Source organism: Pristiophorus japonicus, chromosome 7, assembly GCF_044704955.1.
Source record: "Pristiophorus japonicus isolate sPriJap1 chromosome 7, sPriJap1.hap1, whole genome shotgun sequence".
NCBI lineage: Eukaryota > Metazoa > Chordata > Chondrichthyes > Pristiophoridae > Pristiophorus > Pristiophorus japonicus.
In genome coordinates, this window is record NC_091983.1 from 129,371,926 (window position 1) to 129,397,590 (window position 25,665).

At 45.7% G+C, this 25,665-nt stretch overlaps 1 protein-coding gene across 1 annotated transcript in view; it reads right to left on the reverse strand.

The window, feature by feature from the left end:
- Window positions 1-25,665, reverse strand: part of dcbld1 (discoidin, CUB and LCCL domain containing 1) — a 172,886-nt gene that overhangs the window by 42,202 nt on the left and 105,019 nt on the right. The window contains exons 8-10 of the mRNA XM_070884221.1: window positions 21,325-21,458; window positions 20,397-20,437; window positions 7,942-8,157 (exon numbers count right to left, since the gene is read on the reverse strand). Of these exons, the coding sequence (XP_070740322.1) occupies window positions 7,942-8,157; window positions 20,397-20,437; window positions 21,325-21,458 (391 nt within the window). The remainder of the gene's footprint in view (window positions 1-7,941; window positions 8,158-20,396; window positions 20,438-21,324; window positions 21,459-25,665) is intronic.

The window sequence follows — 25,665 nt, forward strand, 5'->3', positions numbered from 1 at the left end:
TCTAGACCCCTCAATCACTGGAAACAGTTTGTTTCTTTCAACTCTTTCCCACCCTTTCAAACAGTTGGCTTCAAATCACTATAAGTATGGCAACATTATGAGAATAATGCTGTAGTTTCATTATTGCTGTGAAACTGCTAACTTTGCAAAAAAAATGCAAACATCCCAGTCACATTACACCTGAGGCACTGTTGTACAACGCCCATATTTGGTCACAATTCAGCCACTATGCAATTCTTGGTGTAGGAGCAGGATATGACCTCTAAAAATGATAGCAGGTTTATAGGTTAGCCATTTATTTAAATGACAATATGATCTGCAGTGGGATTGTTCACAGAATTTTTTTTAAAATTTGTACATCACCAATTGTATACGATCTGGAAGATGATTTTGAACGTTTACTGTAGCCAAACTGTGCCAAACTTGTTTATCTATGACTGTAATACAGCAAATTTCCTAAACCAATATACATGACTGACATGAAGTGAAGAATATTACACAACTCAAATGGTACTGAAAGATATACGCCTCACAAATAATAGTCCTGAATTTGCAGCCCCCAAGGGCGCCACGCAAGTTCCGGGTTTAGGTATGCGAAGCACATGCGCCTAAAACCTGGAACTTGCGGTCTGTCAAGGATCCACGACAGATCACAGGCATCCGGAAGAAAACTTCTGCCCAGCAAATGGTACCCATGAAATTCTTACGACTGATGGATGGCCTGCTTTCATCAGCGTAAGCATTTTAAAGGACAGAAAAATAAATGTTTTTCAATAATTTAAAATCCTGTTTAATAATGTAAGTTTATTTTTAGAGCATTTAAAATATGTAAATTTATTTTTCAAAACATTATTTTTGTTTTAATTAATTAAATTCCATTTTGATTAATTTTAAATGTGATTTTTTTAAAACATTTATGTTAAGTGTATGTTTTTGGGGGTGTTCCCATTCATACTTATGGTGATTCCATACATACAGCACACCTCATAAGTATGAATGGGAATACCCCCGTCTTTGATCGGTTGGGCTGGGACACGTGATCCTAGGGACAAGTGCGAAGTGTCCATCTCCTTGGGATACGTGGGCCACTAGGTAGACCTTCGCGTAGGCCCAGGACCACAAGTCTTCGAACCACCAGGTAAATTTGTAGAAATTTTTCAGGTTGGAGGCATCCGCCTGCAGGAAGCCTCCGACCGCAATTTCTGGGCCAATATTTCTAAAGGTATTTATCCACCATTTTATAAAAACATGCTTAAGAGTTGTTCAATCTTTCCCAGTTGTTCATCCTCTTACCCTACTATTTACACTAAAAAAATCCAACTCAACCGCTCACATTAGATGTAGAGTTTTTGCTTTTGATGTGAATAATTTATTTATTCTTTCCAATTCCCTCCATAGAATTGCCTTTATTTGCATAGCAGAAGGAATTTCTTCTCCTATTTATTTCCCATTCTCCGATTTAGAGCACTTCCTCAATCCAGCCCAGAGAAATTTTTCGAGTAATGCCAGCCCCACCATCTCATGAATCATGTGACACTCGTAAAAATCATGAAATGCTATTTTTTTCCCTGACCCCTTGCTGACCTTTGCTCCTGGACAGGAAGCGCATTCCATGACCTTTGCCCCCAGACAGGAAGCACATTCTCTTGTCACTAACTGATTATTGACATAAGAAGATAAGAAATAGGAGGAGCAGGAGTAGGTTGATCAGTTGCCCCACTGTCATGTCACTTACATGCCTGCTCGCTCTGCTTTTGACCATTACTCTTTTCGGAACATAAACCCCTCTAGCCCCATCACCCTCCGCGATCTCTGCTCTCCTCCAATTCTGACCTCTTGCGTATTCCCGATTTTATCACTCCATCGTTGACAGGGGTGCGTTTAGCTGGCCACACTCACTCTACCATCCAATACAAGAGGCAACCTTTGTTACCCCCAGGCGGTTTAAGCTCTTCAGCAAAGATATGCTAATTGGATTAGTCTGTAGAAAATGAAGTGCCTTAACAGTTCTAAAAATGTAAACCTGACAGCAGAATTCTGATTTTCAAAAGTAAGTCCCAATTTTCCCCACTTTTATGTTAAGGTTTTTTTAAAATCATCTTTCAGCAGCAAGATTAAATCATAAATCCACCCCTCGTGCAATATTGGACTTAGTAACAGGAGCTAAAAAGAGTTAAACTTGTATCAATAGCTCTTCTTCCCTCTGCTAAAATGCTTCCTTGCTGCACCTAATGACTAATGACAAACCCATCTGCAGTAGGATCATTTTATTTAAAAAGCAGATTCAAGTACAGCTCTCAATTTTTTCTCAATTCCTCTCCTAAAACATGTCACTGTCATCTGACAATCTGACAGCAACAAAGTCCCTTCTTACTCATCTGTTGCAGGTAAAACTCAGCGACAAACTCACCTGTAATAGGTTGAGTAAGATGAGGTACACTTGGTATCTACCGATCTTTCCCACCCATTTCTTTTGAAATTAGTACCTGGGATGTGGGCATCGCTGACAAGGCCAGCATTTATTGCCCATTCCTAGCTGCCCTCGAGAAGGTGGTGGTGAGCCGCCGTCTTAAACCACTGCAGTCCGTTCGGTGAAGGTACTCCCATAGTGCTGTTAGGGAGGAAGTTCCAAGATTCTGACCCAGCGACGAAGAAGGAACAGCAATATATTTACAAGGCAGGATTGGTGTGTGACTTGGAGGGGAACTTGGAGGTGATTGTGTTACCATGCATCTGTTGCCTTTTTCCTTCTAGGTGGCAGAGGCCGTGGGTTTGGAGGTGCTGTCGAAGAAATCTTGCCGAGATGCTGCAGTGCATCTTGTAGATGGTGCACATTGCAGCCACGCTGCGCTGGTGATGGAGGGAGTGAATGTTGAAGGTGCTGGAAGGGATGCCAGTCAAGTGGGCTGCTTTGTCCTGGGTGGTGTCGAGCTTCTTGAGCGTTGTTGGAGCTGCACTTATACAGGCAAGTGGAGAGTATTCCATCACATACCTGACAGAGGAGCAGGAGTAGGACATTCAGCCTCTTGAGCCTGCTCTGCTTTTGAATAAGATCATCGCTGATCTTCTACCTTAACTGCACTTTCCTGAACTATCCCCATATCCCTTGATTCCCTTAATATCCAAAAATCTATCGCTCTGTCTTCAATATACTGAAAGACTGAGCATCCACAGCCCTCTGGGGTAAGGAATTCCAAAGACTCACCACCGAGTGAAGAAAATTCTTCTCAGCTCAGTGTTAAATGGCTGACCCCTTATTCTGAGACTATGACTCCTTGTTCTAGACTCCCCAGACACAGGAAAAATCCTCCCTGCATCTACCCTGTCAAGCCCTGTAAGAATGCTGTACGTTTCAATGAGATCACCTCTCATTCTTCTAAACTCTAGAGAATATAGGCCTAATCTACTCAATCTCTCATCATAGGACAATCCCCCCATCCCAGGAATCAGTCTGGTGAACCTTTGTTGCATTCTCTCTATGGCAAGTATATCCTTCCTTAGGTAAGGAGAGTAAAACTGCACACAAAATCCAGGTATGGTCTCACCAGAGTCCTTTGTAATTGCATTAGGACATCTTTACTCTTGTACTCAAATCCTCTTGTAATAAAGGTCAACATACCATTTGCTTTTCTAATTGCTTGCTGTACCTGCATATTAACTTTCAGTGATTCATGTACAAGGACTACCAGGTCCCTCTGAACACCAACATTTCCCAGCCTCTCACCATTTAAAAAATACTCTTTGCATCCTCCTTACAACTTACATTCCCACCTAGCTTTGTATCATCAGCAAACTGGGATATATTACATTTGGTCCCTTCATTCAAATCATTGATATAGATTGCGACTAGCTGAGGCCCAAGCAGTGATCCTTGCCATATCCCATTAGTTAGAGCCTGCCAACCCGAAAATTACCCGTTTATTCCTACTTTCGGTTTTCTGTCCTTTAACCAATTCACAATCCATGCTAGTATATTACCCCCAATCCTATGAGACCTAATTTTCTTTAATAACCTCATGTCATCATCATAGGCAATCCCTTGAATCGAGGATGACTTGCTTTCACGCCAAAAAGTTCACAGGTGTTTCAATGAGGACCTAATATTCCAGGTACCGAACTACATATTGAAGGGTGGAAGATGCCTGTGCGTGGATTTTTTTAAATGTTGGTGGCCGTTGCACACCAGTCACCACACGGGCCTGACGGAGCTTGTTCTTGGTCCAGTGGCAAGGGTTAACCAAGACGACTGGAGACCACATATCGCAGTGTGGGCTGGCCTGCGCTGCCCCTGGGCCCTCGGCTCTTCTGGGCCCAGAACTCACACTCTCCTGGGCCACTATCACGTCGCTTTACAATCTCTTGCTGCTCCTCCGCCCCAACCTCGCCGCTCCTGCTTTATAATCATCAATCTGGATCTTGGTGATGCCAAATCCACTCGCCCTCTTCGCTGCTGTCGCTCTCCTGCTCCAGCATGTGCAGCTCCCTGGAGTGATACACCGCTATTGCTGCTCCCCGGCCTGCTCCGATGGTGCTCGTAACTGTCCCTGTCCAAGATGGTGGCCGGCAAGCCCGCTCCCCCGGCTGGTCACTTACCGGGCCTGGCAAACACGGGGCCTGTGGGCTCTAACCTGGGGCCTCAGGCCTACACCTGTTAACCTCATGTGGCACCTTATCGAATGCCTTCTGAATATCCAAAAACACATCATGGTTCACCATTTCTATTCTGCGAGTTACAACCTCAACACACTCCAGGTTTGTCAAACATGATTTCTCTTTTATAAATCCATTGACTGCCCAATCCTATTATTATTTTCTAAGTGCTCTGTTACCAATTTTCTTAATAATAGACTCTAACAATTTCCCTACTACTGATGTCAGGCTAACTGGTCTATAATTCGCCATTTTCTCTCTCCCTGCTTTCTTAAATAGCGGAATTACATTTGCTACCTTCCAATCTGCGGGTACCATTCTAGAATCTATGGAATTTTGGAAGATGACATCTAATGTATCCACTATCTCTATAGCGACCTCTTTCAAAACCCTAGGATGTAGGCCATCAGGTCCAGGGGATTTATTGGCTTTTAGTCCCATTACTTTCTCCAGTACTATTTTTTTTACTAATACTAATTTTTTTCAGTCCCTCATTCGCGCTAGTCCCTTGGTTCCCGGGAAGTTTTTTGCATCTTCTTCCATGAAGACATTGTATTTGTTTAATTTCTCCTGTCTCAGCCTGTAAGGGACCCACATTTACTTTCGCTAATCTTTTCCTTTTTACATACCTATAAAAGCTTTTACAGTCTGATTTTAGGTCTCTCACTGGTTTACTCTTGTAATGTCTGTAAGCTTGTAATGTTTGTAGCTCCACACTTTGGATGTGGACGTATTGTGTACTGCAATTGCACAGTTAATAATTAAACAGAATCAGGCAGATTTCCAGAGGCTTTCGAGAGAGCTGCCTGCCATGTAGGAAGCTGTGTGTGCTTGTGCTCTGTGAATATATCACAACTCTCATTCTATTTTCCCTTTCTTTATCAATTTGTTGGTCCTCCTTTGCCAAATTCTAAATTCTTCCCAATCCTCGGGCTTACTGCTATTTTTGGCAACATTATAAGCCTCTTTTTCTTTGATCTAGTACTATCTTTAACTTCTCGTTAGCCACGGTTGGACTACTTTTCCTGTGGGCTTTTTGTGCCTTAAAGGAATGTATGTTTGTTTTAAATTATGTATTCTTTAAATGCTAGCCATTGCCTGTCTACCGACATACCTTTTAATGTAGTTTCCCATCCTACCTTAGCTAACTTGCCCCTCATACTTATGTAGTTTGCTATGTTTAGATTTAAGACCCTAGTTTTGGAATTAATTAAATCACTTGTGTTTTGTAAATGTTGGTGAGGCTTTGGGGAGTTAGGAAGTAAGATACTCGCCACAGAATACCTAGCATCAGACCTGCACTTGTAGTCATGGTATTTATGTGGCTGGTCCAGTTAAGCTTCTGGTCAATGGTGACCCCCAGGGTGTTGATACTATAGCGAAATACTGTAGATGCTGGAAATCTGAAATAAAAACAGAAAATGCTGGAAATACTCAGCAGGTCAGGCAGCATCTGTGCAGAGAGAAACAGAGCCAATGCCCCAGGTCAATGACCCTCCACAGATGTTGCCTGATCTGCTGAGTACTTCCAGCATTTTCTGTTTTTGTCCCAGGATGTTGCTGGTGGGGGATTCAGCCATGGTTATACCATTGAATGTCAAGGGACAGCAGTTAGACTCTCGCTTTGTTGGAGATAGTCATTGCCTGGCACTTGTGTAGCACCAATGTTACTTGCTACTTATCAGCCCGAGCCAGAGTGTTGTCCAGGTCTTGCAGCATACGGGCATGGACTGCTTCATTATCTGCGGAGTTGCAAAGGGAACTGAACACTGTGCAATCAGCAGCAAATATCCCCACTTCTGACCTTATGCTGGAGGCAAGGTCATTGATGAAGCAGCTGAAGATGGTTGGGCCTAGAACACTGCCCTGAGGAACTCCTGCAATGATGTCCTGGGGCTGAGATGATTGATCTCCAACTAACACAACCATCTTCCTGTGTGCTAGGTATGACTTTAGCCAGTAAGAATTTTCCCTCTGATTCCCATTGAAATCAATTTTACTAGGGCTCCTTGATGCCACACTCGGTCAAATGTGGCTTTGATGTCAAGGGCATTTACTCTTGCCTCACCTCTGGAATTCAGTTCTTTTGTCCATGTTTGGACCAAGACTGTAATGAAGTCGAGTGGAGTGATCCTGGCAGAACCATTTGATTTGAAAGCTTTGTCCAGCCCTATAGTGGTGGCCAGCTGCACTGATCTGACCCATTTTGATTTGCTCGGTGGTGACTGCGGAGTTTCTGTAACATAGCCTCTGGAACTGTGGCACCAAAGGAGAAGGGGTGACATGCTGCTCTTGTCACCATGGGAACTGGCAGATTTCGTTTTTTTGTCCTTTAGGCATAAACCTTGCTCAGATGGCCAGTCCAACTCTGCTTAATTATCCAAGGTCAGCATCAGAGCACCTCAAAAACATTGGTGCCTACAATAAAACTCTTCCAAACATGACCCCCAATGCCAAATTTCTATTGATGACTTAAAAGGCGTGCGGTTTGTGAGACTCTTTTCTTGGTGTCGGTCAGTGAATCGACGATGACGACTGGAAAAAACAGGAATTCCACAAATTGAACATGTTGACTTCCACCCCAATTCTCTGATCCATGCTCCACTGTGTTGGGAAGGGAAGCCTTTCAAAATTTACCTTAAAATGGCAAATATTCATTTTGACCCCAGTCCTCCCACCAAATTGAATATAGGCTTTTTTAGTTTTCATTTTCTACTAAGAAGAGTAAAGCATAGTATTGCATTTTGTCATATTTTGACAGGAGCAGAAACTAATTACATCATGGCACTGGTAAGTGCCAATAATATATATGCTTGAAATTAGGGTCTTTGAAATATTATCGTATGAAATTCCTGGGTCTGCTATTTTAAGGGTTGAATTTATTTTAAAATCAGTGTCTGTTAAAATAGCAGACTAGAGCGTTTCATTCAATCCTATTTTAGGGTGACACTTTCGAAAGAATTTATTTATTCGCAATACTTATTGACTAAATGAAGACATTCTGTTCCACGCTGAAGCAAAACTTTGTTGCTAAGAACTAGCAGGAAAATATTAATGAGTGCAGCTATTATACAGTCATGCAAGCAGCATCTTTCTCAGCTAATTTTGGAAGCACAGATGTTGATACTGAGTAAGATTCTACATATTAACATCTTGTTAGTATGGAAGAAAATATTCATTGACAGTAATACTGTAAAGATGCTGACACATTCCCTTCATCAACATTTGAACTAATATGTCTATAATCTAAAAATATTATGTATAATTAAAAATAATTGGCTTGTAACTAACCTGTGAGGTTCTTTCTCTCCCCCAAATCTATTTCAAGCCATTGCTGGCCATCACCAGCAGCAGCAGCCCATCCAGGTCCTTGAACATTAAGCCGTGCTTTGTCTGGTGACCAATTGACAATTTGACCATTTTCATCTGTCCATTGCCAAGACGATGTGGCACTGATCTGATGTTCTGCAATGAGGCCCAATTCCATTCCCAGTGGTCGATTACAGCCTGTGAAAAGGCAAGGATATGTTCATTTTTGAGAGCTGAGTGACACAGTATATGAGAACACTGTGGGACTAGGGTTAAAAAAGAACATGGACTGATGGGCATCAGTCACGCTAGATTACTTTAACGGAATCTGCTTTTAACTCCATATATACCAATAACAAGAAAGAATGCCAATAATATGCAAGATGAAAATGTTTCATATATGTCACATCACTCCTTCACTCCCAATAGCTTCCCCACCTGCAAATTTGACTTTGCTTGGGAGGCTCGTATACTAACGTATCACAGTAAAGACTAGTGCTAAGCCGCCAGGGTTTGTGTTTCATGAACTGTGTGGAAACTTGCCCGAGGGACACGGAATTCCTGCACATTGTAGTTGTACCTTTGCTTTTGCCATAATCCCGAGTACTGAGCAACAAAGGCCATAATTGCTATGTGGTTAGCACATTATCCATATTTGCCTGTTGGATCATGTGAACACCTGCATTGATCTCTTGAGTTAGCCTAATGGCTTGTCTGCTCATCATTTATGAGGAACAGTGTGAAATCACTTACATGCCATATTGGGCACCACCCTGTGACTGAGAACATGTGTCCTTGAAAATACAACTCTTTAAATCTGGATTGTGCTGTAAAGTCTGAGTTTTCTACATGCTTCTCTGCCAACCCATTGGACCCAAGTTTCGAGCCGCGCCTAGAACGGTGCAGTCCCGACCTGGACGCCCGTTTTTCGCGCCATAAGGTGCGCCTAAAAAAAACCTCCGTATTCGCCACCTCCCTGCAGGTCCTCTGGCCCTCGGCGCAGCGCAGCACGAACTGTGGGGGGGGGCGGAGCCAGGTCTCTGCGCTGAAAACAGTGCTGGGACCTCTGCACATGCGCGCTACAGTGGGCATGCAAGTGCAGTAGCTCCAGGCGCCCGAAACTGTGTGGGAGGGGCCTGAAGCACGCAGCCCCTAGCCCTGGCCGAATGGCCTCACTGGGGCTGTGTGAATAAGGCTCCTCCCACGGCCAGCTCCTGCTTCCCCCCCGCCCGACCAGACCCGACACCCGCTCTCTCTCCTCCCCCCCCCACCCCACCCCACCCCCGGACCGGACCCGACCCCCGCTCCCCCCCTCCACCCCCGGACCCAACCCGACTCCCGCTCCCGCTGCCCCCCCGGACCCGACCCGACTCCCGCTCCCTCCCCACCCCCCGACTGGACCCGACCTGACTCCCGCTCCCCCCCACCCCGACTGCCGCTCCCCCCCCGACTGCACCCGACCCGACTCCCGCTCTCCCCCCGCTCCCCCCCTCCCCCGACTGGACCCGACCCGACTCCCGCTCCCCCCCACCCCGACTGGACCCGACTCCACTCCCGCTCCCCCCACCCCGACTGGACCCGACTCCCGCTCCCCCCCCCGACCCGACTCCCACTCTCCCCCCACGGACCCGACTCCCACTCCCACTCCCCGACTGGACCCGACCCGACTCCCGCTCCCCCCGCTCCCCCCCCCCCCCCCGACTGGACCCGATCCGACTCCCCCACCCCAGACTGGTCCCGACCCGACTCCCGCTCCCGCCCACCCCGACTGGACCAGACTCCACTCCCACTCCCGCTCACCCCCACCCCGACTGGACCCGACTCCCGCTCCGCCCCCCCCCCCCCCGACTGGACCCGACCCCCGCTCTTTCTCTTCCCCCCCCCCCACTGAACCCGACCCCCGCTCCCCCCCCCGACTGGACCCCCCGACCCAACTCCAACTCCCACTCCCGCCCCCCCCAACTGGACCCGACCCGACTCCCGCTCCCCCCCGACTGGACCCGACCCGACCCAACTCCCGCTTCCCCCCCCCCACTGGACCCGACCCGACTCCCACTCCCCCCCCCCCCCCCCGGACTGGATCCGACCTGACCTCCCTCTCCCCGACCTGACCTCCCCTCAACCCGAACCGAACCTCCCTCCCCGACCCGACCCCACCTACCTGTAAATCTGGTGCTGGGGACGGGCCCTGCCCGAAGTCTCAGGCCCAGCCCGTTCAGCCTTCGGTCCCGACGGCAAACCGCTGCCTAAAAGGCCTGCCTGAAGCACTTTCACACAGGTAGGAACATGGTTTATTTAATCTTTTCTTTGCTTATAAATTTTTATTCAGGTTGGATTTATTTGTATGATATTTGTATAAGTATAACTAAGGATTTATTGTAGAATTTAATGACTTCCCTTCCCCCGCCCTCCCCCCCCTCGTTCCCAACACCTAATTTGTAACCTGCGCCTGATTTTTTAAAGTGTAGACAAGGTTTTTTCAAGCGTACAAAAATCTTCACTTACTCCATTCTAAGTTAGTTTGGAGTACGTTTTCACTGTGGAAACTTTGAAATCAGGCGTCAGTGGCCAGACATGCCCCCTTTTGAAAAAAAAATTCTGTTCCAAAGTGAAACTGTTCTACTTGACTAGAACTGCAGAAAACTAAATGTGGAGAATTCCTATTTCTAAGATACTCCGTTCTACACCAGTTGCTCCTAAAAATCAGGAGCAAATCATGTGGAAACTTGGGGCCTTTGTGTTGGGTCAGCTAATGGCAGTTCCTCTAGCCCATTCAGCTTGCATTCAAGAAGACTGAAGCCATTGCCTTTGGTTCACGCCACAAACTTCATTCCCTTTCCAATGATTCGCTCTCTCTTCCTGACAACTGTCTCAGTCTAATCAAGTCTGTTTGCAACCTTGATGTCATATTTGATCAGAATTGAGCTTCTTGCCTCATATCCGTTCTCTCTCTAAGACTGCCCATTTCCACTTTCATAATATTGTCCGTCTCCGCCCTTGCCTCAACTTAGCTGCTACTGAAACCCTCATTCAAGCCTTTATTACCTCTAGACTTGACTATTTCAATTCACTCCTGGCTGGCATCCCTAGTTTTACCCTCCCTAAACTTGAGGTCATCCAAAACTCTGCCACCCATGTGCTAACTTGAACCAAGACCCGCTTACCCATCTCCCTTGTGCGTGCTGACCTACATTGGCTCTCAGTTAAGCAATGCCTCGATTTTAAAATTCTCATCCTAGTTTTCAAATCCCTCCATGGCCTTGCCCCTCCTTAATTCTGAAATCTCCTCCAGCCTTATAACCCCCTAGACCTTTACACTCCATCTATTCTGGCCTTTTGAACATTCCCAATTTTAAATGCCCCAACATTATGCCTTCAGCTGCCTAAGTCCTAAGCACTGGAATTCCCGCTCTACATCTCTCCGCTTCTCTTTCCTCCTTTAAGATGCTCCTTAAAACCTACCTCTTCGAACAAGCTTTTGGTCATCTGCCCTAACATCTCCTTATATGGCTCAGTGAAAAGTTTTTTTTGATACCACCCATGAAGCATCTTGGGACGATTTATTATGTTAAAGGCGCTATATAAATATAAGTTGTTGTTTTGATAGTATGCTACCCGCCACCATCTCAGTAAAACCCCAGCACTGCACGAGGTAGAAAAAGCCACAAGACAGCTTAAGAACAACAAGGCTACGGGAGCGGATGGAATCCCCGCTGAGGCACTGAAGTATGGCGGAGAGGCACTGTTGGCACGAATACATGACCTCATCTCTCCCATCTGGAGGGAGGAGAGTATGCCGGGAGATCTCAGAGATGCAGTGATCGTGACCATCTTTAAAAAAGGGGACAAGTCCGACTGCGGCAACTACAGAGGAATCTCCCTGTTATCAGCCACTGGGAAAGACGTCGCTAGAGTCCTCCTCAACTGTCTTCTCCCTGTGGCTGAGGAGCTCCTCCCGGAGTCGCAGTGCGGATTTCGTCCCCTACGGGGCAAAACGGACATAATTTTTATAGCGCGACAGCTGCAGGAAAAATGCAGGGCACAGCACCAGCCCTTATACATGGCCTTCTTTAACCTTACAAAGGCATTTGACACTGTTAACCGCGAGGGTCTATGGAGCGTCCTGTAGGGATGGTGTTTTGGTCAGGTTTCTCTGACTCCTTGGCGTTTTCGAGGCGCCTCACACCCTGGATTTTAGACTGTGGACTGATTTGGGGGTTGTGAGAAACTGAGACAGAGTCAGTTGGGTAGGATGCAACAGAGTAAAAAGGCATGTTTTTAATAATCACAGTAATCAGGTACAAATAGGGAGAAATAGCAACTCAAATGCTCTATTTTTGGGAAGACCACATAACACATATAACAGATTAAAAGAACACAGTCCTCCCATCTCCCAAAATACTTATGCACTAAACCTGGAAGGGGAAAACACACAAGAACATCAACAGGTAGGAACAGTAAGAAAAACCCAACCTCCCAGACCCACTATCTTGCTAGGTTAGAACTCTGGGGTTTCAGGGACCATGCTCACCAATTCCCCTTTGACAGTTCCAACTCCAGGGTTCGCCTTAGTTGTCCAGGTTCTGTAGTCTGTACCCTTTGGTAGCGTAGGACCAGCTTGTAGAGTGGAAAAATCTTCAGTTTTTCTTCGATTTTGTCTGGTTGGTTCCGGTTGACTGTTTGATTGGTCGCGATGGTCCGAAACTTTCCGATAGTCGTTTTGAAAGCCTGTTTGCTGTCGTGGTGCTATCCTTCTGGATTTTAGAGATTCCTTTTGCTGATGTTTCGGGGTCCCACTTTTCGAGGCTGGTGTTAAAACTTATGCAACGAGACTGCTACATTAATAGTGTCTCTAGAAGCACCCCTAACTGCCAGAACAGGCCTTCAATTATACTAAAATAGACTTCCTTATCTTCGCCCCAAATCAGTTGTTGGGCTTTGTTTAAACCGTTCTGTCCATTGATTTTCAAATGTCTCCTTTGTCAGTGTTTTTGGTGGGCTAGTCAGCAGTAATTCGATGAGGGTGTGATAATGTGCTATCACTGGTTTTGCATTGTTTTAGGATTGTCCAGTTTCTTGGCCATCTAGTTGGGCCCATGATTTCCATAGTGGTTGATTGGGTAATTGGCTTCTTGCATATTTTGGATGAGTTCTGTAGTTTAGATAATGGCTGGTAATTTGATTATCTCTTAGGGGGTGAATTGGTGCTGCATAGTTCCCCCAGACAGTCTGGGATCCTTAATACATGAATTTGCTTCACAGAGGTTAGCCCCACCTCCTGTATTCTGTAACTCTTTTTCGCAGCCACAATGTTGTAGAATCTTAAAATTGATATGCTCCTTCCCATAGATGTCTAGGCGATCTCAGGCTTCTGTAATTTAGGTCCATTTTGAATTCCCTTTTCAAACAGTCCAAACACTGGGGGTGGGGCGGGGTTCCATGAGGTTGGCCCCCTTTTGCCTTTTTCCTTTTAAAACTTAGATCTCCACTTGAAAAATCCAAAGCTCATTTTTAACAGTCCAAGAGGAGCTTATCTTTAATTTTCAGGGAGAGGGACTCATGGGAATTTTTGGGAACCCTTCAGTCCTCCTCCATTTCGGATGCCCCCAAAAGTTCGTCACCATCCTCCGCCTGCTCTACGACGCCATGCGGGCCGTGATCCTTACCAACGGATCCATTACAGACCCAATCCACATCCGGACCGGGGTCAATCAGGGCTGAGTCATCACCTCAATCTTCCTCGCTGCCATGCTCCACCTCACAGTCAACAAGCTCCCCACTGGAGTGGAACTAAATACAGAACCAGTGGAAACCTATTCAACCTTCGTCATCTCCAGGCCAGGAACAAGACCATCCCAACCTCTGTCGTCGAGCTACAGTACACAGACGATGCCTGCGTCTGCGCACATACAGAGGCTGAACTCCAGGACATAGTCAATGTATTTACTGAGGCATATGAAAGCCTGGGCCTTATACTACACATCCGTAAGATAAAAGTCCTCCACCAATCTGTCCCCGCCGCACAGCACTGCCCCCCCAGTCATCAAGATCCATGGCGTGGCCCTGGACAACGTGGACCATTTCCCATACCTCGGGAGCCTCTTATCAACAAGAGCAAACATTGATGACGAGATTCAACACCGCCTCCAGTGTGCCAGTGCAGCCCTCGGCCGCCTCTTAGACAGTTTTTGAAGACCAGGCCCTCAAATTTGCCACCAAGCTCATGGTCTACAGGGCTACAGTAATACCCGCCCTCCTGTATGGCTCATAAATATGGACCTTATACAGTAGACACCTCAAGTCGCTGGAGAAATACCACCAACGATGTTGCCGCAAGATCCTACAAATCTCCTGGGAGGACAGACGTACCAACATTCGCATCCTCGACCAGGCCAACATCCCCAGCATTGAAGCACTGGCCACACTTGATCAGCTCCGCTAGGCAGGCCACATTGTTCGCATGCCAGACACGAGACTCCCAAAGCAAGCGCTCTACTCGGAAGTCCTTCAAGGCAAATGAGCCAAAGGTAGGCAGAGGAAACATTTCACGGACACCTTCACAGCTTCCCTGATAAAGTGCAACATCCCCACTGACACCTGGGAGTCCCCGGCCAAAGTCGGCCCTAAGTGGAGGAAGTGCATCCGGGAGGACGCTGAGCATGAGTCTCATTGCCAAGAGCATGCAGAAATCAAGCCCAGGCAGTGGAAAGAGCGTGCGGCAAACCAGTCCCACTCACCCTTTCCCACAACGACTATTTGTCCCACCTGTGACAGGTACTGTGGCTCTCATATTGGACTGTTCAGCCATCTAAGGACTCATTTTTAGAGCCTCTGTATATGCGCAGACGCAGGCGTCGTCTGTGTACTGTAGCTTGATGACAGACGTTGAGATGGTCTTTGGCCAGGGTCTCCCAGGTGTCAGTGGGGATGTTGCACTTTATTAGGGAGGCTTTGAGGGTGTCCTTGTAACGTGTCCGCTGCCTACCTTTGGCTCGTTTGCCACGAAGAAGTTCAGAGTAGAGTGCTTGCTTTGGGAGTCTCGTGTCTGGCCTGTCCAGTGGAGCTGATCAAGTGTGGTCAGTGCTTCGATGCTGGGGATGTTGGCCTGGTCGAGGATGCTAATGTTGGTGAGTCTGTTCTCCAGGAGATTTGTACATCTTGTGGAGACATCGTTGGTGGTATTTCTCCAGTGAATTGAGGTGTCTACTGTACATGGTCCATGTTTATGAGCCATACAGGAGGGCGGGTATTACAACCGCCCTGTAGACCATGAGCTTGGTGGCAGTTTTGAGGGCCTGGTCTTCAAACACTCCTTTCCTCAGGTGGCCGTAGGCTGCACTGGCACACTGGAGGCGGTGTTAGATCTCGTCGTCAATGCCTGCTCTTATTGATAAGTGGCTCCCAAGATATGGGACGTGGTCCACTGTGTCTAGGGCCACGCCGTGGATCTTGATGACTGGGGGACAGTGCTGTGCGATAAGGTCAGGCTGGTGGAGGACCTTTGCCTTGCTGATGTTTAGCCTAAGGCCCATGCTTTCGTATGCCTCAATAAATACGTCGACTATGTCCTGGAGTTCAGCCTCTGTATGTGCGCAGACGCAGGCGTCGTCCGTGTACTGTAGCTCGATGACGGAGGTTGGGGTGGTCTTGGACTTGGCATGGAGACAGCGAAGGTTGAACAGGTTCCCATTAGTTCTGTAATTTAGTTCCACTCCAGCGGGGAGCTTGTCGATTGCCGATTGCGAGGTGGAGCATGGCAGCGAGGAAGATTGAGAAGAGGGTTGGGGCGATGATGCAGCCCTGTTTGACCCCGGTCCGGACGTGAATTGGGTCTGTAATGGATCCGTTCGTAAGGATCACGGTCTGCTTGTTGTTGTGGAGCAGGCGGAGGATGGCGACAAACCTTTGGGGGCATCTGAAATGGAGGAGGACGTTCCATAGCCCCTCACGGTTGACAGTGTCAAAGGCCTTTGTACGGTCAAAGAAAGCCTTACATTTCTTACATTACAACAGTGACTGCACTTGAAATGTACTTAATTGGCTGTGTGCTTTGAGACATCCTGAGGTCGTGAAAGGCACTATATAAATGCATTTTTTTTTATAGCGGCACTGGAGAAGGTACAAAAAAGATTTACAAGGACGATACTAGAACTGAAAGGGTCTACCTATCAGGAAAGACTGAACTCTAGAAAAGAGAAGGATGAGGGGTGACCTGATAGAGATGAATTATGAAGGGGTTAGATAGGGTAGATGTTTCTACATGTGGGGAGTCCAAAACTAATCACAAATAAGATCCAATAATAAATCCAGTAAGGATAAAAGTTTTTAAAACTGTCTGCAAGAACCTATTAGGCATTTAATGAAAACCTTTAGTGTACATTTAAACCCAAGGAGAGTGACCTGGCACTGGAAATTTGTTCAGATTACAAAAGCTGTGAAAGTTTGCATTTTTGGGATACATTGAAAACCTTCAAATGTATTACCTAAATAATGGTAGGCAAAGACTTTTCATTAAAGTAACACAGAGGACAATCAGTGTAACTTTGAATAGCCTTGCTGTAAATAGGCTAAGTAGGTGATGGTCTCCAGCATACATACACACACACGATAACCACACGCATCTTATTTTGATGTATTGTGTACTGGTTTTGACAGAGCCTTTTACATTATTAAGGCCTTTTTATAGTACTGTTAATGCTCTGCACAGAACAACATATGTAATCCAGTAAAAAGGGACTTCACAAAAAAACTGCCCTCGATTTTCCGGTTGATATTTTAACCCTGGTAGTAAAATATTGCTGATTGAAAAATCGAGATGAGTCCATCCAGCTTCTAGCCACGACTTTTAGGAGCAGCCCAGGAAGACCAAACGTGGAACAGCCTGTACAATTTGTACGCATATTTGTAAAGTGTGAAGCCTCACAGAATCAATGAACAACATCAATTTCTGAAGGGAATGTAAAACTGTTGAAGGCTGAAATAGTTCCCTTAGGGCAGCTGCAGAATAGTTAACCTAAAGGTAATTGATGCAGTGCAATAAAGCAGGATTGTACAGTCGATGAGTCATTAAATGACAAATCTCATTTACACTGAGCTACTCCTTAATCACACTTCTTCACCTTTATCCACATGAAAATGTATCTGTCATATTCAGTTCACCTCCATAATTGGTACCAACTCTCTCTGGATAAAGTCACTCTTTTCTGCTCATAATCTGCCCATAGGGCTTTGCATCAGCACATTTATTACTATTACAAACACCCAGTTGCATATCCTTCATAAATATTGTAAATAGTCAGGGTTCCAGAAAGATTCCTGTAGAACTCCAGTACTTCCCTTTTCCCAAGCACAGCATTTTTCATTCATCACCAACCTCTCTTCTGTTGCCAAGCCAGTTCCTAATCCATTTAGACTGTCAACTATTCCATGAGCCTTAAGTTTGTTTACTAGCCTCACACGAGGAACTTTGCCAAAGGCTTTCTGGAAATGTATCCATGTTACATCTGAATTACACTTATTTATTAGCTTATTACTCCCTCAAAAGAATTGCAGTAGGTTTGTAAGGCATTACTTCTAAAACCACATGAACTATACCACATGAAAACTGCATTCTTTAGATGTTTGTTTGTTGCAGGATTGACCAATCTTGTGGCACTGAGGGGGGGGGGGGGGGGTGCAGATATATGTCGACTGCCACTTAATTATGGAGGGTAAAAAGGTATGAATTTATATTGCCTTAATTGGATTTTGAATTTGATTTTCTTTGGGTTAATTTCCACAAGGAACATCTGCCTATTGTTTTCTGTAAGTGGGGAGAGAGAGAGAGAGAGAGAGAGAGACAACATCAAGTAGATGCAATGTCACTCTGAATACTTACATAACAGTGTTGGGCTTTCCTGCTATCTGTATGTCACACCCTCACCACCACCTTTGATGCCCTAGTCCCCCTCTCTCACCCTGGCCATTCCCCCGGGTACGGTCCTGATTTTCGCTCCCTTAAGTCTAAGGGACGCAGACTTCAATGGATATGGCGGACAACTGGTTTATCCATTCGCCGCCAGATCTGGCTGGACCACATAAAGCATTATCAGGTCCTGCTCTCATCTGTCAAAATTGCTCACTATTCCAGAATGATTCTGGAATAAAGATAAACCCTGGCTTCTATTCTTAACTGCTAAACATCTTTTTAAATCCCTCTCCGCAGTCGCCACTCTCATCTCAGACAATAAGTGTGAGGAGCTCATGGACTTCTTTGTCTTCAAGATTGAGACCATCTATTCGGCCACCTCTGCCTCTTCCCTTCTTTCCCCTACTGGGCCAAATTTCCTCTAATGTTCCCCCCTGCCCCAGCCCTGACCTCACATCTTTCTCCAGTTACCCTCTGATCTTCCCTCACGACCTTGCCAAGCTCATCCTGTCCAGGAGACCCATTTCCTGCTCCCTTGACTCTATTCCCACCAAACTGCTGACCACCCAACTTCCATTTCTGCCTCCCATGTTAGCTGACATTGTTAATGTTTCTCTCTCCTCAGGTACTTTCCCCTTCTCCCTCAAATCTGCCGTCATCACCCCTCATCCCAAAAACCCAACCCTCGACTCCTCCATCCTTGCAAACTACCTCCCCATCTGCAACCTCCCTTTCTTCTGCAAAGTCCTTGAATGTGTTGTCACCTCCCAAATCCGAGCCCACCTTTCCTGCAATTCCATGTTTGAATCCCGCCAATCCGGGCCTGCCCTGCCCTGCCACACTACCAAAATGGTGCTCATCGAAGTCACAAATGACATCCTTTGTGACTGTGATAAAGGTAAATGATCCCTCCTCATCCTTCTTGTCTTGTCTGCAGACTTTGACACGGTTGACCACTCTATACTTCTCCAATGCCTCTCCACCGTCGTCCAGCTGGTTGTGACTGCATTCGGTTGGATCCATTTTTAGCTATCTAATCGCAGCCAGAGAATCACCTGCAACGGCTTCTCTTCCCGCCCCTGCATCGTTACCTCTGGTGTCCCCAAAGGAACTATCCTTGGCCCCCTCGTGTTTCTCATCTACATGATGTCCCTTGGCGACATCATCCGAAAACACAGCGTCAGTTTCCACATGTACGCTGATGACACCCAGTTCTGCCTCACTACCACTTCTCTTGATCCAGCCACAGTCTATAAATTGTCAGACTGCTTGTCCAACATCCAGTTCTGGATGAGCAGAATTTTTCTCCAATTGAATATTAGGAAGACCAAAACCATTGTTTTCGGTCCCCGCCACAAACTCTGTTCTCTAGCCACCGACTCCATCCCTTTCCCCAACTTCTGTCCGAGGCTGAACCAGACTGTTTGCAACCTTGGTGTCATATTTGATCCCGACATGAGTTTTTGATCACATATCCACAGCAAAACTAAGACCGCCTCCGTAACATCGCCTGTCTCCGCCCTTGCCTAAGCTCATCCGCTGCTGATGCCCACATCCATGCCTTTGTTACCTCTAGACTTGACTATTGCTATGCACTCCTGGCTGGCCTCCCACATTCTATCCTGTGTAAATTAGAGGTGATTCAGAACTCAGCCGCCCGTATCCTAACTCGCACCAAGTCCCGCTTACCCATCACCCCTGTGCTTGCTGACCTACATTGGCTTCCAGTTAAGCAATGCCTCAAATTCAAAATTCTCATCCTTGTTTTCAAATCCCTGCACGACCTCGCCCCTCCCTATCTCTGCAATCTCCTCCAGCCCCCCACACCCTCCTTCCACCTCCCCCCCCACCCCAAGCTTTTGGGTCACCTGACCTCATGTCTCCTTCTGTGGCTTGGTGTCAATTTAAATAAATCTCAACACTCCTGTGAAGCGCCTTGGGACGTTTCGCTACGTTAAAGACACTGTATAAATACAAGTTGTTGTTGTTATCACCTTACAATGGGACTGGGAAAGCTGTAGGATGGAACAACAGTGTGGGGGGGGGGGCGAGGAAGAAAGGAGGGAAGAAGATACATTTCCCCCACATTTGTTGGATTACTGGCTAAGGCAAGTTTAGGGATCCTTAGCCTTGGGGAAGGGAGTAAATAAACAGGCCTTTTGGATCCTCCTCTTGGCCACCACCCTCATTCAGTCCTACTGAGTTCAGGAGAGATGAGACATTTTTGGAAAGAGGCAGGTGTGGGGCTATCATTGACAAGTTGCTAACAGTACCCACAAAAGTGACATTTGCCTAAAATGTTATTACTTCGACTGGATTGTGAATATGATTTTCTTTAGATCAAGTTCCACAACGACAGAATCCATGCAGACCGGTGGGAGATGCTCCTGATGCTAAATCACTGACAATAATTGGGCCTTGTCCAAACTCTGATCCTAAAGATGTGACACTTTGATGAGAATAGCTTATTTATGGACATACAGTTATATTAGAATGAATTAGAAATGCTTTGTCATTAATGCCATCTTACCATTAGTGTCAAACAGAATCCGCTTATCTGACAGGGATCCACTGAAAATGCAAGAAAAGTTATAAAAATAAAAGTCAATACAATATATTTTTAATTGAATTATTCAAAAATAGTAAGCATGCATGTCTTTGATCCAAATTGGCAGCTTGGCTCAGTTAGTAGTGCACTCACCCTCTAAAACCGAAGGTTGAGGGTTCAAGACCTGCTATGAGGAGTGAGCTCAGTGGTAGCATTCCCGCCTCTGAGCCAGAAGGTGCAGGGTTCGAACCCCACTCCAGACAATCCCAGCGAGTGGAGTCGGAGCTTCAGCTTTGAATGCTGGGTTGACATCCAGCAGGATACTCGCATCCAGTGGATGTGGGTGTGCGCGACTGGGTGAACGTGGGTGGATGTGCGCGACTGTGGGTGTGGGCGTGCGCGAGTAAGAGTGTGGGCGTGCGCAAGTGTGGGTGGTTCCCCCCACCCACTCTCATCATATGGCTTGTGGGATCCGTATAGGACCTATTGCCCGGCATAAAGATGGTTACGGCCAGTCAGACAGTTAATCAGCTTGCGATGCGAATCCTCCACTACTGCATACTGTTCCCCAAAAGGAACAACGAGAAGACATGAAAAGAAGCCCTACTGTGGATTTCAGCAAATAATCTAAATCAACACTGGCATGTAATGCTGACTGAATGCTATATAAGCGCTATCTTGTTTTTGTTCCCTTTCTTTAAGAAAGAAAATATCTAAATCAAATCTATGACAGAAAATGTCAAATTTGCTCGTCATTGTTACAACAATTTTTATTTTTCAAGTTATCTTTGAGCAGGGGAGAATATTAAAGTTTCAATTTATTTTACATATCTGTTATGGCTGCAAAAAATCCCTACTTTCAAAAAGTGAATTTGTACTTCAAGTAAAACAAAGGAAACTTGTTACTTACTCTTTTGACAAAACACCATTTGCCAGGATACCTTCATATCGACTCAGACCTTTATGCTGAACAATGTCTATTTTGCCACCCAGTTCATCCAATATCACACCAGCATGAATGGCAGCTTTGCAAAGGGCAGATGTCTGAAAAATAAAAGATTCGAGATTGGCCAAATGGGTAACCTTAATGTCCCAATAAACGCTCAAAGAGTAAACAGGTGTTTCATACTCAAAAAGTAGGATGATGCCTGAGATGGGAAACTATGGTTATGATGAGAGACTTATAACTGTGGGACTATTTCCACTGGAGCAGAGAAGTTTAAGGGGAGATTCAAGAATTTTTAAAAAATGGTGAAGGGTTTGGATATTGTGAATAGGGGAAAGATCATTTCCTCTTTAGGAATCAGTCTTGCCTCAGTGGTAGCATTCTCGCCCCCAAGTCAGAAGGTTGCAGGTTCATAAGAACTTAAGAAGTAGGAGCAGGAGTAGGCCATTTGGCCTCGAGCCTTCTCCGTCATTTAATACGATCTTGACTGATCCGATCATGGACTTAGGTCCTCTTCCCTGCCCGCTCCCGATAACCCCTTATCGGTTCAGAAACTGTCTATCTCGGTCTTAAATTTATTCAATGACCCAGCTTTCACAGCTCTCTGAGGCAGTGAATTCCATAGATTTACAACCCGAGAGAAGAAATTCCTCCTTATCTCAGTTTTAAATGGGCGGCCCCTTATTCTAAGATTATGCCTCCCTAGTTCTAGTCTCCCCTATCAGTGAAAACATCCTCTCTGCATCCACCTTGTCAAGCCCCTCATAATTTTATACGTTTCGATAAGATCACCTCTCATTCTTCTGAATTCCAATGAGTAGAGGCCCAACCTACTCAACTTTTCCTCATAAATCAACCCCCTCATCTCCAGAATCAACCTATTGAATCTTCTCTGAACTGTTTCCAAAACAAGTATATCCTTTCGGAAATATGGAAACCAAAACTATACGCAGTATTCCAGGTGTGGCCTCACCAATACCCTGTAGTAAGACTTCCCTGCTTTTATACTCCATCCACTTTGCAATAAAGGCCAAGATTCCATTGGCCTTCCTAATCACTTGCTGTACCTGCATACTATCTTTTTATGTTTCATACACAAGTACCCCCAGGTCCTGCTATACTGCAGCACTTTGCAAATTTTCTCCATTTAAATAAGTCCCACTCCAGAGTCTTGAGCCCATAATCAAGGCCGACACTCCAGTGCAGTAAAGAGGGAGTGCTGCACTTTTGGAGGTGCTGTCATTTGGATGAAACAATAAACCATGGCCCTATGCCTTGGTGAAGCGCTTTGGAACATCCTGAGGAAGTGAAAGGTGCTATATAATTGTAAATTCTTTGTCTACTTTTCTCTGCTTGGGAATTGGTGATAAAGTGTCATCAATATAAAATTGTCACCAAGAAAATAAGGAGTGGAATTAGTCAGTGGTCTAGAATTTTAGTAGTTGGAGAAAAATGAGATGATTAGTTAATGTCTACGATTTGATAACTTTTGTAGTAGGGCAGAAGATATATCAATGGTTTCCAGGCATGGTGAGGCATATTTAGGAAAATATAGGTTTACTATATATTGTATAATGGCAACCATTGACACATCTTCTGCTCTACCCCATTAATAAAAAAAGTTGCCAAATCACAGACATTAATTGGTCTCCTCATTTTTCTCCAGCTGCTAAAATTCTAGACCACTGACAGGATGGCTAGCAATGATCTGGGCAAAGCATTTCATTTTCCAACAACCATCTGCATGAAGAAGTGTCTATTAACTGCTGCCGAAACTCTCATCCATGCCTTTGTTACCTCAATACTTGACTATTCCAATGCCCTCCTGGCCGACCTCTCATCTTCCACCATCCATAAACTTGAACTCATTCAAAACTTTGCTGCACGTTTCCTAACTCGCACCAAATCCCGTTTACACATCACCCCTATGCTCGGTGACCTACAATGGTGCCCAGTCCAGCAACACCTCCATTTTAAAATTCTCATCCTTGCTTTCAAATACCTCCATGGCTTCGCCTCTCCATATCTCTAACTTCCTCCAGCCCTGCAACCCTCCGAGATCTCTGCATTCCTCCAATTCTTGAACATCCTCGATTTTAATCACTCCACCCTTTGCAGCCGTGCCTTCAGCTGCCTAGGCCCTTAAATGTGGAATTCCCATCCTAAACCTCTGTTTGTCTACTCCTTTCACCTCTTTTAAGACTGACCTCTTTGACCAAGCTTTTGGTCACTTGTTCCTACTATCACCTTATGTGGTTCAGTATCAAATTTTGTTTGATAATGCTCCTGTGAAGCACCTTGGGATGTTGTGTGTTAAAAGGTGCTATATAAATGCAAGTTGTTGTTGTATTAGGAAAGTTAATTATTTAGTTGGGATGTTCACACGAACAAATAATCTACCGACACTTACTATCTAGGCTCATGCAATAGTCTCTTGTGCAATGTACTGGGGGATAGCTGGTGTTCATAAGCACCTTCAAGCAAGAAAGGGAGAAAATTGGAAACAGAATTTCAACACAGTTATACATATTCCCTTCACGCTCAATTCTTGCTGCTTCATCCATCCACCTCTCTCCATCTCACCCCCCGCAATAAAATCGAATGTTCAAATCAGATATACTATAAAGAAACCTGTCTAATTCTCTGAATAAAGCACATCCAAAGATTTCGACTACAAACTTATCAGATCGATGCAGTCCAGTCATTTGTAATAGAGCCAACAGCACAAAATTATTGCTTTGTAAATTCAATGGGCTGGATTTTTGGCTTTTTGCGATTGCACCCATTTATGGGCGCAAATTGCGGTGGAATCAAAAATTTTGTGCCAGGTTAGCATTAGCGCCAGAGCGCGCAACTTCAGCAAATGAAAGTTCACGAGGGGCGTTAGCACCAACTCCGATGTTGCATCACACAATTTGTGTGGCGGAGCCGAAAGTTCCGCCGCTAAAAAAAAATCGCCCGTTTTTGCGCATGCAGTTTTTTTTTCTTCCCATGTTTCTGGTCTGTTGTCTGATCGCAAACGCAAATGCAGGGCGCGGCTGTGCGCATGCGCAGTACACCCGAGGCTGAATCAGCCATTTTATTATTTGATTTTGATCATGGAGGAGGAGGAGGATTGTAGACAGCGTGCCTGCCGATTTAGCCAAGAGGCTAACGAAGCTCTTGTGGGGGCTGTGGAGAGAAGATGGCAGGAATTATATCGGAGGGGTGGATCTAAACCCCTGCCATCCATTTTTAATCGAATATGGAGAGAAATCGCTGAGGAGGTCTCTGTCTCAGACACAGTGGTCAGGAGTTGGAAACAGTGCCGAAAAAAGTTCAATGATCTTTCGAGGGTCGTTAGAGTACAATTTTTATTGATGCACTCCCTCATTACTTCAATTATAAATCTGACTTTTTTCTCATGCTTTTGGTGCCTGTCAGCAGTCTGTGGATGTTCTTATGCTGTTGCGGTCTCTCAGGACTCTGTGGGTTGCCTCCTAAAATGCACGATACACATGGTAGGCTTAGTTTGGCAACCCATTTGCCATGAATGATCTTTATACATTATTAAGATTGCTTTCTGAGATCTCTCAAGAAGTTTCCACACTTCGATGTACTCCTGATGAACCATGTGCAACTTCCAAGGCCATTAAACAGAGGACTGTATTACATTCAGACAGTATGGTATAAGTGCTTTGGTGGCTATCTGTGCCACAAGAATAGATGGACTCTCTGGTAACCATTCCCATTTTCATTTATGCAGGCAATGTCATCCCATAACCGCCGCAAGCATGTGTGGACAGGCGGAAGTCCGCCTCAGGCCCTGCCACTTACGGACCTCAAGGAGCGAGTGGCAGGCCTCATCGACATCTCAGGTCGGGCAACTGCCACTGGGCCGCTGACCCCCGCTTGGATACTGAGAATAAGTCCTGCACACTCCCGGGGCTGGGTTAGGGCAATGTGATGCAGTGTCTGTGGACTAGATAAAATGGAGTAGTGGAGGTCCTTCTAATGAGCCTGTGCTATGTGACTTTCCTCATGTCACCCTGCCCCCTCTCCTACTGCTAACCACTCATCTGTTGCTTTCTACCTCCAGATGACCAGTCACAGGTGCCACATCCCTTGGATCAACCCTCCACGTCAGGCCATCGTGTGGAGGAGGAGGAAGAGGAAGGAGAAGAGATCAGCTGACTCTGGGGAAAATGCAATCTACCCCTAGTTTGCCACTGGCAATCACCTTGTCTGAGGACGATCATGAAACTTTCTCGGGGTTTGAGACCTTCAAGGCTCCTGGGATTAGTGGGGTGCAGTAACACAGTTCTG